This window comes from Filicampus tigris, chromosome 13, assembly GCF_054856515.1.
Source record: "Filicampus tigris isolate MCC_2025a chromosome 13, RoL_Ftig_1.0, whole genome shotgun sequence".
Taxonomy (NCBI): Eukaryota; Metazoa; Chordata; class Actinopteri; order Syngnathiformes; family Syngnathidae; genus Filicampus; species Filicampus tigris.
In genome coordinates, this window is record NC_141229.1 from 13,481,791 (window position 1) to 13,499,622 (window position 17,832).

Consider the following 17,832-nt stretch of genomic DNA (forward strand, 5'->3'; position numbering starts at 1 on the left):
TGCCAATCTTCATTTATCACTTTAAAAACTTTTCTTCTGTGTGGTAACTGGTAGCATGTAAAGTAAATGTGCGTTACTAGCCACCTCTGAATAAATATGTGTATTTTTCAAAGGAGACCTTACCTGAAGACCGCTCTGAAAGCAGCCATGAAGCCATGAATGCAAGGCTGTTTTGGGCTTTGGAAGCACCGATTGGTAAGCAATAACCAATCATGTTAAATGTCACATTCCAAATGTGTTTTGTTTCTCGTAGGCTCCCCAGAGAAGGAGGACAATGAGCCATTGTTTCAAACTGAGATAGCCGATGTTGAACTGGACATAAGACTGCAACAAATGTTACAGAGTAAGTCTATGCATACTAAAGGGAGTGTATTATTACGGATACAGGCCACCTATGCCGTTACCTGATGGAAGTTGCCATGTAAGGAGACAAATGTACAATAGATGGCGCAATAACCTTAGTAAACTCTCTACTGAAGTTCTTTTCTCTCCTACACTGTTCCGCAGACTGCAGCACTGCAGGGTTGTAAAATCACATCTGCCACTTTGATATGTTGTACATCGAGTGGTAGAATTTTGTACATAGAATTCATTTTGGAACTAGTCAAAAATAAACAAATAATATGACAAAGGGAACATTGCCAACCAACAGTAAGAACATAAGCTTTCCATTGTTTTCCCTGTGGTATCTAAAGTACATACTCGTCCGACAGGTGAAGAGAGAGCAGACGACCTGAGCGAAGGAGCCGAGTCTGTCTGTGAGGAACTGAATGATGGGAGCCACGGTGACGCCTCCAAGGGCAGGAAGAGACAGAAGAACTTTGTCAAGAGAAATATTGAGGTATGTCAAAGTTCACGTGAGGCCAAGGGCAGTTCCAGGAATCTTCACATGACTTGGAGCAAGTCTCTTCACTGTTTGTTTTTCTCAATCTGACTTGACTGACGAGGCTGAGGGAAAAACACATGTTGAATTTGCGAGTGCTCCACTGAGTAAAATGAAAGAATACAACTTGGAGTCCATTTGATGACACTGAACATTATTTGATATGTCTGATTTTCTGTCTGTCTGTCCTTTGAGTCTTTGTCGGTCAACCGGTTGACCTGTCATTTTGGTCTGTCCGTCAATTTGTCTACTGCAGTGGTGTCCAAACTTTTTCATCTGAGGGCCGCATACAGAAAAATCAAAGGATGTAAAGGCCCCTTTACTTCATTGGACACTCTAAAATCAATCAGCCAAGCAGCTATGTATTGTAGTTAATTTCGTTTTTTTGAACTTATTTTGAACTTTCTTTGACAGGTGATAATGTGGTGGCCTGCAACCTTGTATCTCACAAGAATAGGAACGCTCCTGCCCTGAGCAGAACGTCATATTCAGAACAAAAACAAGACTAATCTGTAATAAGATGACCGTTTTTAAAGCAGTGTTTACTTGGGGATCTTAATTAATCATTAATGTGATATGCTCAAATCAGACCTTGACACAGGAAGCAGAAAGCAAAGGAAAACAGTTTTGCTTCTGAAACTGAAATATCTTTATTCATCAGCAGGGCTTCAGACTGCCGCGAAAGGGGTCATTTTGACGCTTAACATTTTACACAGTGCAACTCAATTTTCGTACATGTGTGATGTGTGATTTAAAAAAAAAATCTTGACTATTTTTCATTGCTGACAAACATCTGCTCCACACTTTGCCGATTTATCAGTAATATAGTGAAAATGGACGGTGGGCCGCAAATGACCCCGGGCCGATATTTTGACACCTCGGGTCGACTGTATCTCCCTTTGTTTTTGTCTGGCGGTCTAACTGTCTTTTGCTTGCCTATCCGTCCAATTTTCTTTCAGTTTTTCCCTCTGTCTGGAACTATGGCTGTCCTTTCCCTCCATCAACATAATCTGCCTCTCCATCAAAGCGAAAACCATTTGCCACAAAATGGCCACGGTTATAATTTAAAGTCAACATTCAAACTTGATAGGATTATTGTAATTTCTCACACACACTCTGTTGGTATTAAATAACAGCCGAGTCAAAATATCTGATTGGTAGTTGCCCTCCAAACCTAGACAAGCACGATTTTGATTTTGAATAACATCTGGTTAAAGTCACTAAATTTGTGTTTTTGCTAGTACTTGTTTTTGTTCATTTGCAAATACACATTCGTCTGCAGTCAAGGTCGTTGTCTTTCCCAACGTTGTGTGCTGCACTAGCTTGCCAGGGGCAAAGGAGGCCAAGTGCTGTTGACACAGGCAGAGGAAGAGCGTCTGGCCGAGCTCTTGCAAGACATAGATGAAGAGGAAGAGAAGAGTGCCAGAGGCGCAGACAAAGAGGTAAGCTGCCATGGGAGCGCAGAACAGGCAACATATGACTTTTGCAAGTTCTTTAAAACTTCTCCCTCCTGTCTGAGATCTTTGGAGTCGCATCTTAGCAGGTGGTGATTCCATTTCACCGTGTCTGCTATCGACATTCTGCAAGATATTTTTATATTTTATGGGAACCAAAATATGTTTCCACTATCAAATAGTCACTCTGACTCACATAGTTGAATCGGGGCCCTTATCATGGTCACAATCGTGTCTGCATTTTACAGCTAAGCACATGGGCTAACGCTAACCGCTACGCATGTTTTGACGTCTGCTTGGCCACTGAGAAGGCCCCTGGGCAGACCATCCTCACTAGCCAAAGCTGCACACATGAGCCAGATGTAGTTATGAGAGGCCACATCGTGCGGCTTCTTTTTATGACACATTTTCATAATGATTCTGCCTGCGTCTTTGAAATTTTGAATCCCTCATAAATGGGTAGACACATTTTTGTAAGCTGCAGTCGGCACACTTAAGGGAGGGTGTGCCATCACATCTCCAAGTCTGAAACTGTAGGGCAGACACTTGAGCAGTAGACATCTCACAGCAGAACTATACAGTTTCTACCATCTTTACATCTTGGTCTCCAATTTTTAGTTTTTCCCAAATAGCACTTTTGGGAGGCATTATCTTTCGCATACTTTTCCTTTGAGGCCAACCCAGCAACTTTGCATACATGGGAGGCCGCCAGATTTTTCCTAATGCCATGATGCTTTATTTATTATGTTTACGTTTATGAACAAATACCACAGTGATTGTAGTGGCAGCTACCAAATTGACGGGAGTGCAGTTGCTCAGATTTCCATATTTTACTGGATCGAGGAAGATTTCCTGTTATTGCAAAGCATGCTATTGAGAATGATCATGACAGAGCAAAAACATTATTTATGTCACTGAGACTTTGGCAGTGAATCATCTTCAGGACTGAGTTCCAGTTCTGCGTGGAATCCAACGGGACACATCAACTCCACATTCCTGCTCTGTTTGCCTTTTACACTATTTTGAGGTTCTCAGAATGTTATTTATATCTGGTAAACTAAGGCAATACATTTACCAGACCATAATCATTGGAATCATTGGAGATGTGTCACGCCAAGTTGGATCTTTGCAATGTGGGAAGAAGCCCACAAGCATATGTACCAAATGCATTATTCTAACAATATTGCCCGATAAAAAAGGATGTTAACCAGTCCTGCAAAGTCTCAACCCTCATTTATAATACTCACCAATTCCATTGATGTATATCTCATTAGATTCATCTTTATAACTACACTGCAATGAGGATAACACTGAGTTAAGCGCAGACCTTTTGCAAGTCAAAACAATTTTAAGAATATCTCACTTGTTGGACTAAATAATTCACGATATTCAAGCCATACTGTTGCAATCCAGCCACGTGAGTGCGGCGTTATTTGTAGTCTATGGTCCCAGTCAAGGCAAATGGTAACATCCAATTGGGTCCCTAGGCAAGACCTTCTACTGCATTTGCTGATTCCCAGCCACTGGTAAATCCCAAAAAATGGGTGGGTTGCGTTAGGAGGGCATCCAGTGTAAACTCTACCAAACATTTCAATCAAGTAACTTGTAACCCATTTCTTGGAAGCTTTAACTCATCAGTATGGGTTACCCTTGTTGGATCAACATATTGACCCAACATGCTTAGTCAACCTATTGTGCTGGCCAGGGCTGCTTGATTATGAAATAAATATTAATCGCAATTATTTTGGTAATAATTGAAGTCACAATTATTCAAAAGATCATATTTTTTTGGTACAAAACAAGAAACTGTTTAAATGTAAAAAAATATAATGACAAATTTCTTTGAAACACTATAATTATGTAAGTTCCAAACAACATTTATAAAATTAGTTAGAATATAAAAAAAGGTGCAAATATACATACTCAAGCATGATTTCCTTGTGTGTAAACAAACAGTGCATTGGATGTAAATACATATTAATAATCTTTTTTTACAATTATGCCAATTTTGTAATCGTGGAGTGTAATAATTGTAATTGAATTTTGATTAATTGCACTATTGCTGGCTATGCACCCTAGCATTAGCTCGGTCCCTTTGGTTGAGCTATTTCACACAATTTGGGTTACTTTGAACATGTTTAAAGTGAAAGTCAACGAACGACTATATTTTGCTTTTTGTGCATACACAATGCATTCTGACATGTGTGAATAAATTTTTCCTCACTGATCAGAGAACTCAGTTGCGTTATTCAATCATGATCTAGATCTCGTCTCATCACTGAACGCCAGTTACCTCACCACTCTTCCATCCTTTTCCCTCTCCAGGGACAGTTGATTCTGAATTAGACCATTCAGTTGGCAATGCTGTAAGGATAGGCGTGACCAACTATCTCATCCTTGTTGCCAAGTTACAGATATGCAATGTTTAGCATTTCCAATTTACGTTGCCACAAAATAGAGGAGGCCAATCCCGATGGTCTATGATTTATTCAACTGATGGATGTCTTCCAGGAGGACATGTGGGCCGTGCCGGTGTCGGCCAGCCAGGGTTACACCCCGGAGACCTCCGACCTGGAGCGGCTGATTGCCATTGACTCCAAACTTCGCCTTTTCCAGCCTGCCTTAGAACTCGCCTCGTCGCAAAGCTCCAATACACACTTAAATGAGGTATGTTTCCAATAGAACCACATCTATACTGTAAAACAAATAATTCTCATAGTGCTCTCATTAATCTAACAAACAGGATTCAGAGCTGATATGAGGCAACGTCATTAAGCTTAAGTTCAACCCAGCAGGGCATCAATGGCAACAGCTTGTAAAATCTTTCCAATTCACCTTTGGGGAGTCTAAGTGCTATTTCGGTGTTAGGAAAAATGGCAAAGTGCATGCTGCGGTAATCACTTTTCCGTCTTCGTTTCCTCATAACGTACGCACTTGTGCTTCTTATGCATTTTCCCCTGATAATTTTCATCAGGCTCAGCATTATTCAATCATGATTAGCAATGTTGTATTTTGTACGTACAAGTGACTCCTCGTAGACATAGACGTAGACTTAAGACTTACAGAACCAGCGGAGTACAGGCTATGATGCAAATACAGTAGGTGCAGTATTTGGACAATGACAGACTTTTTGACTTTGCCCTAATAGGCCACCACATTGGATTTGAAATAAATCATCCAATATGTGATTGAGAAAAATCACAAACACTTTGGAATTACAGCCAATTTATACAGGGAGCAAAATGACATAATTTTAAATGTGATCATTGTTTTTATTACATGGTGGGAAATGCTGTGCCTAATGTCAGGAGCACATGGAAATGACCAAAATCCAAGTTTCCTCCCTGGAGATGTTTGGCAGACTTTCACTATATCCACCTTCAGTTTCTGTCTTCAGTAAGCGAAAAACCTATTCTTTTAGGTTGAGTTCAGGACACTGGCAATTATTTTAGGGCTAGCAGATAATATAAAACACATGTATTTATTGTAGTAGATACCTTCATTTTACCATAATCAATAATCAATAACATAATCATCACTATTTGAGAGGAGCCTGTAAGGAAGACATTAGACCAGAGAGAGAATTTGAGGTAGCGGCTTTGTCTCTGTGACGGTATTGCAGGATGTCATGCATTGTTGTGACTATTCCACCATGTCTGCCTCCAAACGACCCTCAACTCAGTCAATCTTGATTATCAGAAATAATCCCATCATGAGCATCTGTTGTACATTTCAGAAAGCAAGGCCCAGGAAAGACAATAAGTAGTCTGTAATAGGAGAATAAGTAGATCGCAGCATGTCATGCCCAGTCATGACTTTTCCATCGTGTTTTACTACAAATGGGCCTCAACCAAATTAGTTCTGACCTTCCTAAATAATGCCATCATGGCCAGCTGTATTATATTTTGCAAAGCAAAACCCATGAAAGACAATGAGTTGTACTACAAAATGCAACCCCAACCAGCCTCTCTTTTCATTGTCCTCTTTTGCCAATACAGTGCCCCCATCTTCCTGTAGATTTGTGTACATTCTCTGTAAAAATCCGGATGGACTTTGCAAAAAATCAATACAAAAATCATACAAGTTAAATGATAATCAGATAGACATTTCACATTTGTCATAATTATTTTAGTAATGGGCCTTAGGTGGAACGTCACTTGATCAAACTGGAAAACAGGTTGGCAGATTTCCTGTGTATGCAGCTATAACTACGGGCTGATGACAAGACGGGTTGACCCCTCACACAGAATATTGTTTTCTTTATTGCTGGCCAATTCAGACAAAAGTTAAATAGATGCACATAATTTGTTCACACATACCGTATGTGATATAATGTGTGTAAACACAAACGAACCCTAAACATCGGATAAGGTCACCTTTGTGCAGTGGTGACCTGAACCAGAAAAGTGCTTCATCCTGTTTTTCCAAATGCGGAAATTAGCTGTCCATAGCCCCTATTATTTTGTGTCCCATCTTTTAGCTATTTAATCACCATATATCATGTATTTTTGCTGCGAATTTAAGGCTTTCATAAAGGTGGTGCCTTTCCTTTGAAAATGGCATGTTTCCTTGAGTTTCCAATCTGATCTTTATGTCACTGTCACATCAAACAGTGCTGAAATGTTTCTTTCCAGTCCAAACGTCCAGACGCAGATCGTATGTTTGGCCGTGATTCCAAGCGTAAGCTAAGGGTTATCTCAGGATTTGTTCTCACTGCGTTGTCACCACATGGCACGCTCATTGTTTTAGAACAAAACTGAAAAAAACCAAAAACACTCCACATATTCTATGTTTTATAAAGCCAGATAATTTTACAGTGTACTTACGTGAGCCAGAATATCATACCGTTGCATACAGGAAAAATTACAATATTTGAAGCCAAGTGCTAAAATCTAGGTCCATATTCAAAAACGTGATATTTTTGGCCCAATTTTACCAGTACAAAATCCTCTGAAGTGGAAATGATGAATAAACTGTTAAAAATGAAGTCTGAAATGCGGTTGATCATGCCAAACGATGTGCATGCGATCATATAGATGAGCTAAGTGAGCATGACAAGAAGTAGTACAAGACCAGAGAATTTCAGTGTCAGGGTAAGAAAAAGTCAATTTGCTGATTACGCTAAATGCCTCCACTTTGGAAAAATAAATTGTCTGATCCATCTTGCAGCCGGCAAGAAAAACTCATAATTGAATATTGAATTGAGTGTTTTAAGATAAGACAATCCAGTCCTTGTTTGGGTCCCGTACAATGGATGAACCTTTGGCTACTAGTACAAAAATGTGTTATTAATGGCCAGCTGGATGTGTTACTTTCAATGACCTACTTTTTCTCCTTGCCTTTAATCTTGCATGATTCACACGATTTCACGGAAGTCAAATTCTCTATCATCCATCTGTCATCTGCTCTGTATTAGCGCTGACATGGTCATTGCAGGTATTTTCTAATAACATTGACAATGACACACTTAATATGCTCCAATAGTATTTAACTAACAACTAACACATCAAAGCACAAAGTGACTCTTCAAAATACTGTATGAAAAGGTGATGCTGACCACACCTGTGCCCTAAAGGAGGCGGATTCTGCCAGATTACAGTATATCAAAAGGTGCGCCGCCCCCAAACTAAATCTCGTTCAAAGCAAGTAATTCCTGCAGCATTTGTGGCTGTAAAATGTAATGGTGATCATAAAATCAAATGTGCTTTGTTTTGTGGTTAACCTTTTTCTCCGCAGAAGCTTGCACTGGTCAGCACTCCCTAACTAGAACCAGTTAGACTGCAGGTCTTTGTGTGATTGTTCACTCCATGGTACCGTTGTTTGAAGGCAAAACAAAGTCGTTTGTGCCAGACTACTTCATCCTGTCCTGTCACAGAGATCAAATGAACAGCAAGTCGTATGTCCCTCCTGATCACTGGCTCTTATTAGAATGAGTCAGGAAGTATGAGTCAGGACTTGCATATGTGACTTTATGTTCTGATCCCTTCATAACACACACAGTGTGAAAAACAACTAGAATCCAGCCACTCAGTAGTGGACTCAATCTTGGAGATTTCTGTCTGACGGGTTTGATTGGAAAATCAGATTTCTGGGTATTGCAGTTCCATTTGAGTCCCGAAATAGCATTTCGGCACAACAAACTTTTTTTCACCAAATCCGTCACTGGTTACGATATTAACAATTCAATATACGCTATTCACAAAAAGTTAGTGACATTTCACTTTCAGTTGAAATTTCAGGAAAAGCCCTAAAATGTAGTATAAATTTTACAGTTGGACTTAATTTGACATTGTCTAATCTTTGGAATGTACATGCCCAACATCATCAACAACATCCATCTGTTCAATGTTTCAATCCTTTTTGCACAGCTTGCAGTTCTTGAATAAGGAGGCACACAGCAACATTCACAACAGGCGTTTTATCCGTTAATGGACCATCACATTTCTTGGTTCAATTAGAACTGCTTTTGAAATGGTCCTCCTTATCATTTTCGCATTTTGACATCATGAGACAAAAATGTCACTTAACAATTGTTCAAAAGTATCTCGTATCTCTGGACTTTTTGTGACCAACAAATGCCTAGCCTGGATTCTGATATCATCTGGTATTTCATTCCTGTCTATGTGCTTTCTGTTTCACTTGTCTTTATTGGGGTTGCTGGTCATTTGAGCCTATCACAGGACCACACATTGCCAGTCAATCGCAGGGTACATATATAGTACAAATGAACAAGTGGAGAACATGCAAACTCCAAACAGACATATTTCAGTGCATAGTCGAACCATGCATCTCTCGACTGGGAGGCAGAAGTGCTCGCCTCAACAACATGCTTAAACTTATTGCTGGCTTTTACATATTTGGCATTGCTTTTTTTGGACGAACTTGTCCTCCATTTGTTTAAAGTGGAAGTCAACCCAAACATATTTTTTTCAAGAATATGTTATATGCAGGCCACTAGTTAAAAAAAGACATTAGGATTAATATGATATATGACTTAATGAGCAAAATCCACCTATTTTTAGCCATCTCAGGGGGTGGCCATTTAGTCAATTCTGTCGACTGAAAATGATATCACACACCCTCAGGGCTCAGATAACGACCAATCACGGCTCACATGTTTTCTGAATGTGAGCTATTATTGGTCGTTATCTGAGCCCTGGTGGTGTGTAATGTCATTTTCAGTCGACAGAAGTGACAAAAGTGGCCACCCCCTGAGATGGCTAAAAACGTGTGGATTTTGTTGCTTAAAGCGGAAGTCAACGCAAATTTTTTTTTTCAAGAATATGTTCTATGCAAGTCCACTAATTGAAACAGGGCATTCTGATAAATGTTGCCTTTATGGAATAAGAGTTAACCCACTCGTTTTCATCCTTCTCTGGGGGCGACCAAAATGACATCACAACTGCTCACAACGACCAATCACGGCTCAGATTCAGAAAACAGGTCAGCTGTGATTGGTCATTGTGAGCAATTGTGATGTCATTTTCAGTCGAAAAATATGTTTGGGTTGACTTGACCGCTTTAAGGCATATGTCTATATTAGTTTTGGAATAGACTTTACAAACTCCAACCCTATACCTATTTGTCCAGTCTAAGGACCTGCACTGAGTTAAGATGGTTTTCCTCTCCAATGGCTAAATTAGCATGCACAGTTTGACTGCACTGTGCAATCATTGGACAGTCTCACCTGTAAATCATTATAGCTACAGTACATCACAAATTGGTGCATGTTAACCATTGTTGCCTTAACCTGTGCTAGTAACACAACTACATTGACGCTTAAGACGCGGCTTAGAGACCTGGTTGTTTCTCGGATAACCATTCAAGACCGATCCTCCGTAAAACTATGACTCTTCCAAGAACTGTTTGTCTTAAGTCTGTCCAAAAAAAAGAAAAGTGCCTTTTCAAAGTAGCAAAAATGGTAACAAGCCTCAAGCCTTTCATACTTGGCAGGTTCTGTTCTGTCACCATCGTAGATGTAGCCTGTCTGGCAAAGCAGAAAACAGTGTTTTGCCTGGGTGAGCCCAGCTTGTTAGGTCTTGAATCAACAGACATTGGCACAGCGTTTCGTCAGCCCCCCCATCAGAATCTAATTACAGGGTTGCTTGAGGTTGAGGCGGAGGACCAGCTCCAGAGAGGGAACAAGGTTTTCTCTTTCATTGGCAAATCTTAAGACACATGGAAAGGCTTACCAAGTGTCCTGTCCACTAGCGACTCATTTTGCACCGAAATTTGCGTGATTTGCCAAGCGTTTTGATTAGCGTCATTTGTGGTTGGTCAGCCTACGAAGGTTCCGTCTTAAAATGAGTGGGAAGTCTCCAGTCATTGACTGTATAGAACATCATTGCTCTTTTTTGTATTCATTACTTTCACTTTACTTTTGCGATTGCTCTGAATTCATCTCACTAGAAACATGTTTATGGCTTCAGCACCCACCCTTCTAAAGTTCAACAAGAAAAGCTCTAATGCTTACAAATTACCCCTGATAAATATAGGCTCTTTTCATTAGGGCATGTTCATAAACGTATCTTTTTTAAAATGTGCCTACAGTGATAATTAATAAAGCCACTACGGTAATTCCAATAATTTTAAAGTGGAAGTCAACCCAAACATATTTTTTTCAAGAATCTGTTGCCAGCAGGCCCACTAGTTGAAACACGGCATTCTGATTAATTTTGTGTTTGTGGAATATAAGATAAGCAGCTAAATGCACTCGTTTTTAGCTATTTTTGGGGGCAGCCATTTTGTCTTGTGTCGACTGAAAATGACATCACAACTGCTCAGAATGACCAATCACGGCATCAAGACAAAATGGCCGCCCCCAGAGATGGCTAAAAACGAGTGCATTTTGCTGCTTAACTTATATTCCACAAATGCAAAATTAATAAGAATGTCATGTTTCAACTATTGGGCCTGCTGGGAACATATTCTTGAAAAAAATATCTTGGGGTTGACTTCCGCTTTAAGTACCTTTGATTGCATCAGATTGTTTTTTCTTCACAGGGTCACCAGCTGTTTGTTTATTGTTGGTTAGCTGTATTCTGATGAAAGGCAGTGAGGTCACATCATGTGGTTGGTCATAAGCACTTATGTCTTTTACCACAGGCAATTTGAAACAAGTTTTCGTCATGAATGATGCTTTCGGCCAACATAAAGTGGTCAACTATTTTGGGCTCATCATGTAATTAATACCACGACCAAAACGTTCTGTTAGAACTTCATCTCAATGCAGATGTGCTTTTGTTTTACATCACTGTGTATGAAGTGTTGGTTAAAATAGATTAAACTACATTGTAAATTGTTCTACAAAAAAAAATTATTGTATACCCAACCATCCACTTTCTATAAAGCTTGTCCTCATCAGGGTCATGGGTGGAGACTATCATACCATACCATCAGGCAAAGACAGGCAACTGCCTTCTCGTAAATTTTTCTTCAATTTAAAGCAATTGTTATTGTTTTAATCTTAATTCATAATCTTAAAAACACATTAAAACGTTTAATCTATCATGACTGTTTGGAGTGCTGAATAGCCGAGAACACCAAGAGCCACACGCACTTGCCAGTTGCAGTAACACTGCTGGCAGCGTCAACTGAGGAAGGATCCATCAGAGATGTGGCTGGAGAGAGACACGAGTGATCCTTTACATCCTGACGATGTGACTATAGATAGCCTACGGTTGAAATAGAATAAATGTTGATGAACGTTCTTATCAAATACAATAAAAAAATGGAGATGATTCTCTTGTTAGATAATAACACTCAAGCAGGATTTTAAGGATTATCTAGTTCAGAATATAAGAGAATTTTCTCTTAATCGTATTGCGAAGTAAATAATCTTTTTTTCACTGTGTTACAAAAAAATACTTTTAATAGCAAATGTGGACACTGTGTGAACTGTCAAATTAGTGCCATGAGAATTATCAGCAAATGTCTTGTTCCCCGAATTTGTTGGTATCGACAGCAGATTTTTATGTGCAGGCACAGCCACTCATCTCAAAACCATTAGAGGAAAATTTTATTTGCATAAGGGCAAAGCTTCTTTGCAATTAAAATGTGGTATTGTTCTTGACTGTTCACAGCATGTGTCAGCGGAAGTGCACTGGAAGTGCAAAAGACACTTGGACATAGATTCTCTCCAGATGCACTTGATATTCAACATTGGCTGTTCTGAAGATCTGTTCAAATGCTCTCATGTCTTTGTCACTCGTTGGAAAACTTTGTGATTACTTTATGTGAGCTAAGTGATACTGATGAAATTGGGTATAGCTTTTGAAACAACTTTTAGATCGGGGGTCACATTTTTTTCAACACTGGTCACTAAAGGCTTATTCATAATGAGCTAATTTGAGGATGAACACTCCTTATTCATTTTATAGTAAACATTTTACAGCCACGAACAGCGAAAAAGCACAAATATTGAAGTCACCCCTGAATTTATTTTATGATTACCTATGTTAATAGAATCAATTATAAACATACCCCAAACTACTAAACTAAAACATTTGCCTTAAAAATAAATGGCTTCCAGATAATTACATTTTTCTTCTTAATAACCACTCAGCAGAGCACAAACATAAGAGGTGACGACTTCCCTTACGCGCCAGCGCGTAGTGTCGTGAAAAACCTGAGCTCTCGCTGGCCTGCAAGTTGGACTGAATTACATTTCTATTTCCAGTGGCTGTTAGAAAGATGAATAGCGATAAGGTAATGAATCTAATTTTGTTTGAACAATACTTTTGTTTTTTTGTTAGCTTTGGGGCTTCTGCCATGACACCAATAATAGCACGTAGACGTTCGAATTGACTTCTGTCCTTATAACGAAAGGAGGAAGTGAGTATGTCGTAAAGCAATTCAGGACATTTGTATTTTTTTTGTGTGTGCCAGGGTTGCTCCCATTCTCCTCAAAGTTGGTTAGTGCCAGTAAAAATGATACTGAACACCCCCCAGGGCATGACACAAGTCCCATTCAACTACTTCTAAGTCAATAGTTAATCAAAAGAGTTGTGAAAAAAAAATTAATAAGGTTGAATTTTTGCCCAGTGCTGCTTTAATTCTTTGATTCTTGCTGAACCTATATCCCACGATTCAAGCTGAAGTCTATCTTAACAACATTCATGTAAGCTGTGAAGTTCTGTGTAACTTAGCAGCATATTTTCCCCAGAAATGTTGTTCAAATTCCAAAATGCAGGATCTCAGAGTCTTTCAACTTCAGAGGTTCCATTGTTTTTAATGTAATATAAAGCTGACTCATAGTTTAATGTAACATACATAGTTTAACCAAGTTATACAATGATAGTATTCATCGGTTACCATATATTTCAATGCTAGATCCTCCACAAGAAGTCCATATCTTGTTACTGGCAGCAGATTCTTGCAGAGTTACGAGCGAACACTGTCTTGGTAGTGAATCAACAAACTCCTTCATGTGCAATCATCTTCATCCACTGCAGACATAAATCCTCAAATACTGGAAGAAATTCTGCAAAGGTATTTAGCAACTCAGTGAAGATTTTCTACGATCCAACAAGAATAGGGGCCTTGAGGGCCATTGTGAGTTTGTCCACCTGAAAAGTTCAAATTAAAACCAACTAAAGGATCATACCTCTCAATATCCTTTTCATTTTTTTAGCAAATACAGAAAACAGCCAAAGTGGTGTTTGTGTGGTATCACATTTGTGGATGTGGGATGCATCACAAGGTTTTAATCTTTTCCAAAGAGATTTCTCCGGACCACCCTCACTTCTCGAAAAAAAAAAAAAAAAGTCCAGACGACCCACAAATGAATAGCTCCTAATACTTCAGGAATGTTCAGCTATCAGCAATTTACAAGTAAGAGGAGCCTTGATCTGAAGTTATTCGTGTCAAATACGAAAGGTGTTTTGGATGTTGGGAGAGAGTAGTCAAATGGCTACGCTGATATGAGTTTGGCCTTGCCTTTTTCCAAGACACATACATTTTGGAGATTTTGTTCGTGATTGAACATTTTCTTGCAAATCTATTCACATTATATAGTACACAGCTGTGTCCCAGTACCTCAGAACTTGGCGGTTACAGGTTTATCCTGCAGAAATGTCTGTGAGAAAAGAAATGAGAAAGAGAGAGCACAGTCAAGAGTCTCAGCCATCGCTTCCGAAGAGCTCTCACAGGGTGTGCTTGTGGCAAGCCAAAACATGTGGACAAGCTTTGGCTGGTGGCCTGAGTCCACGTGGCACATGCAGAGTCTTGACTGCACCATCTGCAGGCAACCAGAAAAGTAGAAGCCCATCGTTAGAGCATACTGTTCTGAACAACACCAGCCATGGTTGGGTGACTCAGCCAAGCTGGAACACAAACTTGTTACGCTTCGCCAAAGGCAACATGCGCCATTCTAGAGAGTTTTTCAATTAGTGGTCTTAATATGTTGAGACCAAGCAATTAACATTAGCGTAGTGAAAATACCCTGATAAATCTTGCGATAGAAAGTGGGAATGTCAACATCTTTGGAACTGTGCAGTATTTATGGGTATCAAACTCGGGAGCCCAACCGTACAATTTTGCTTGCATATGAAACAATGGTAAAGTAGATTTCATACAGGAAAACTACAGTAGCCTACTCTCTTTTGCTGTCTGGTGCGTTTTTTTTTTTAAATCTCCAATTTCTCTTCCAATGGAAATATTATAAATCTTACAAACAACAAATCATTTGTGGTTCATTTTAAATTGTCTAGCAAGCACAGCAAAGTAGATTAGCAGAATCGCTCTCATTCTGTCTCCGGGTTGTGGCGCTTGAGTGGCCACTTGTTGAAAGGCAGATGTAAAAGTGTACAGAGAAATGTGTTTTATACATTTAACTCAACTCGTTTTCACCTTTTTAAACTTAGGTGTCATACATGCATACTTTTCCAGTACTTCTGGTTTAAGACAATGTTATGCTAACTGCTAACAGTTTTCCAGTCTTAATGCTGAGTTTCATCCTTAAAGACAACTTAATTGTTAGCAGTTTCCACTCTTTATGCTGAGTTACACCATGGAAGCTAAGCTAACCGCTAACAGGTTTCAAGTCACTTTGCAGACCTGCGTCAGCACCTTGGCTGATGAAGCCTGGAAGTGAACCTTACATTTTTTTTTACTCGTGGGGAGAAACCAGAGCACCTGGAGAAAAGCCATGCGAGGCATGTGGTGAGCATGTGAACGCCACATAGAAAGGCAGTGCTGACCACCCAAATCACCATTCTGCTGAAAAACTTCAAAAGGCTCATAGCTGCCCCAATAGACCGTTGAGAAAAACATTATTTGAATGTCATATAGGGTTAGGGTTTAGGGTTAGAAAAAGTAACACTGCCATCAGACGGGGCATTGAACCCTGCCCCATATGCGCCAGGTCCCAAATCATGAATCAAATGTTCACAAGACAGAACATGTGATAAATATTTGACTATTGATTATGATGCCCTTTATGAGTATTTCATATTTGTAAACAAGGTCATCTCACCCTCTTCTCCCTACAGAAACACTCTTAAACACCAAACGCCCAAAGACACATGACCCAAATAGTGGGTGGTCCCAAGCGTGTTCCCCACTCTTGTTTTGAATGCAACAGTTGTTTTTGGCGAGCGTGTACCACAGAAGAAGGGGCGCACATTATAGCCCAGTGTCACTTTAAAATAGAGCTAATGGTTGACACGATACAAATATAGGTCAAATGGAAATGTGGCATTCAAGAACTGCTTAGTGTGTGTGTTAATGTTTGTGTGTTTGTCTTTTAATAGGATTATGGAAATAATTACAATTTTCCACAAGAACATTTATTTTGATGTGAGTCTATAAACATGAAATAACACATTAATGCGGCTTTTGGATCCTTTTTGTGGAGGCCGGGGGCTAGTTGCCATGGCTACCGTTCTTTTTCTTTTACTGTAAATGGAAGAAGAGGAAGAAGAACTTCCACCAGAAGTATGGAAGTGGAGGAGCAGCTGGCTTTTAAGAATTTACAGATTTATTCTTCAGTTTGTATTTTAAAAGTTACATTCAGTAAGTGTAACTAGTGTTTAGAAGAGTGGGAACCGTGTCTGTGTGTGTGTGTGGGGGGCGGGGGGTTAGGATGGCTTAATAGAGGAGTAAAAACAAACAAACGTGAACCTCTTCTTCGTGGAAATTCACATATCGCGGGGGATGATGGAACGTATAAGAAAGTGAGGAACACTGTATTGAAAATCTAATTATGTGCATTACTACCACCTGCAGGACAGTGTAACCCGCACTGACCACAATTTGGGCTTGGCGTTAGTAAAAAAGCCTTGTTATCTTAAAAAAAGAATCCTTGGAATAATCATCACCATTTTTGTCTTGTGCAATGGTACATCATTTAGCCATTGCATCTGTTTATCTTGGTGTCGCAGTGACAACTGGGTGGAACATGCTGCGCTGCTACAATTGATCACAAGTGTGAAATAGGCTTGCTTAATCTTCTGAAACGCGTTCAAGTAGCACACTGACCCTGTTCATCTGGTCATGCTTTATAATGGCTGGCAAGTCATCTCTGTTCCCTCATATTCTGGGGAAGTAAAATGAGCTATGTGGTAATGTGCATACATATCCTCTGGAGGTGTCACATCCAGCATGATAGATCCCGTTCTATTTATACTGACATCCATCTTGCAGTCGAGGACTAGTTGGAGCCTCTAAAATTTGCTTCTTCCAAGAGGGCAATTTAAATCAACTTTAGGGGTTCAGCAGCCCAAAACCCAGATCATTTGTCTGATGTTTCTTCAATAGTTTGACACACTTTTATTGAAAAAATATAATAGTTTTTGACATGTTTTTCATACTTCCCAAAAGTCTGGTGACCCAGATAATGTTGGTGGTGAGAATACCGGCGAAGCGTGTCAAGAAGCTTTTTAAAGAAGAACAAATGCTGTGGCATATGCTAACAACCTCTGGAATTTGTTATGGTCAAAATTTGATATTTGCTTCAACAAGTGATTCATTACTACATTTAGCTGGAACAACTGCACAGACTAATCTATTCAGATTTGCCAGTGCCTTGACAACGAATGTAAACATGCGTTTATTATTTCTTTCAAAGCAAAACAACAGACAGGTTAAAGACTAGAGAGATTTAAAATAAATTACAAATGAGTGACAAATGTAAGGAAAACAACATGTGTCAGGAAGTTCTGGACCACCATGTGTTGCCAGAGCAGCCTCAGTGCATCCTGACAAGTCCATGGAACACGGCTGCAATGATAAAAGACATTTTTTCGAAAGATATTCCGTCATTTTGGTGTTTTGATGGGGTAGTACAAAGATTTGTCCCAATACTTTTTCCAAATAGTCCCACAAGTGTTCAATTAGGTCACAATCTGGAGATTGTTCCTCAACTTATCCAAGCAAACACCACCCCATGACCCCTCAGTTCTGCATGACGGCATCTGCGTGTCATATTGTCCCAGTCACTTGTTCTTTTTGTGCAGTCTTTCAAACCAGCCCGTAATACAATACAATTGTGCATTT

The 17,832-nt window shown here is 39.6% G+C and overlaps 1 protein-coding gene across 3 annotated transcripts in view; it reads left to right on the forward strand.

Moving 5' to 3' along the window:
* Positions 1 to 17,832, forward strand: part of fsip1 (fibrous sheath interacting protein 1) — a 44,613-nt gene that overhangs the window by 1,826 nt on the left and 24,955 nt on the right. For all 3 annotated transcript variants that reach the window (XR_015089223.1, XM_086048627.1, XM_086048628.1), the window contains exons 4-8: positions 114 to 195; positions 254 to 343; positions 714 to 841; positions 2,206 to 2,325; positions 4,849 to 5,004. Coding sequence is in view for 2 of the 3 variants with exons in the window: in XM_086048627.1 (XP_085904753.1) it covers positions 114 to 195; positions 254 to 343; positions 714 to 841; positions 2,206 to 2,325; positions 4,849 to 5,004 (576 nt within the window). In the remaining variant the exon portion in view is untranslated. The remainder of the gene's footprint in view (positions 1 to 113; positions 196 to 253; positions 344 to 713; positions 842 to 2,205; positions 2,326 to 4,848; positions 5,005 to 17,832) is intronic.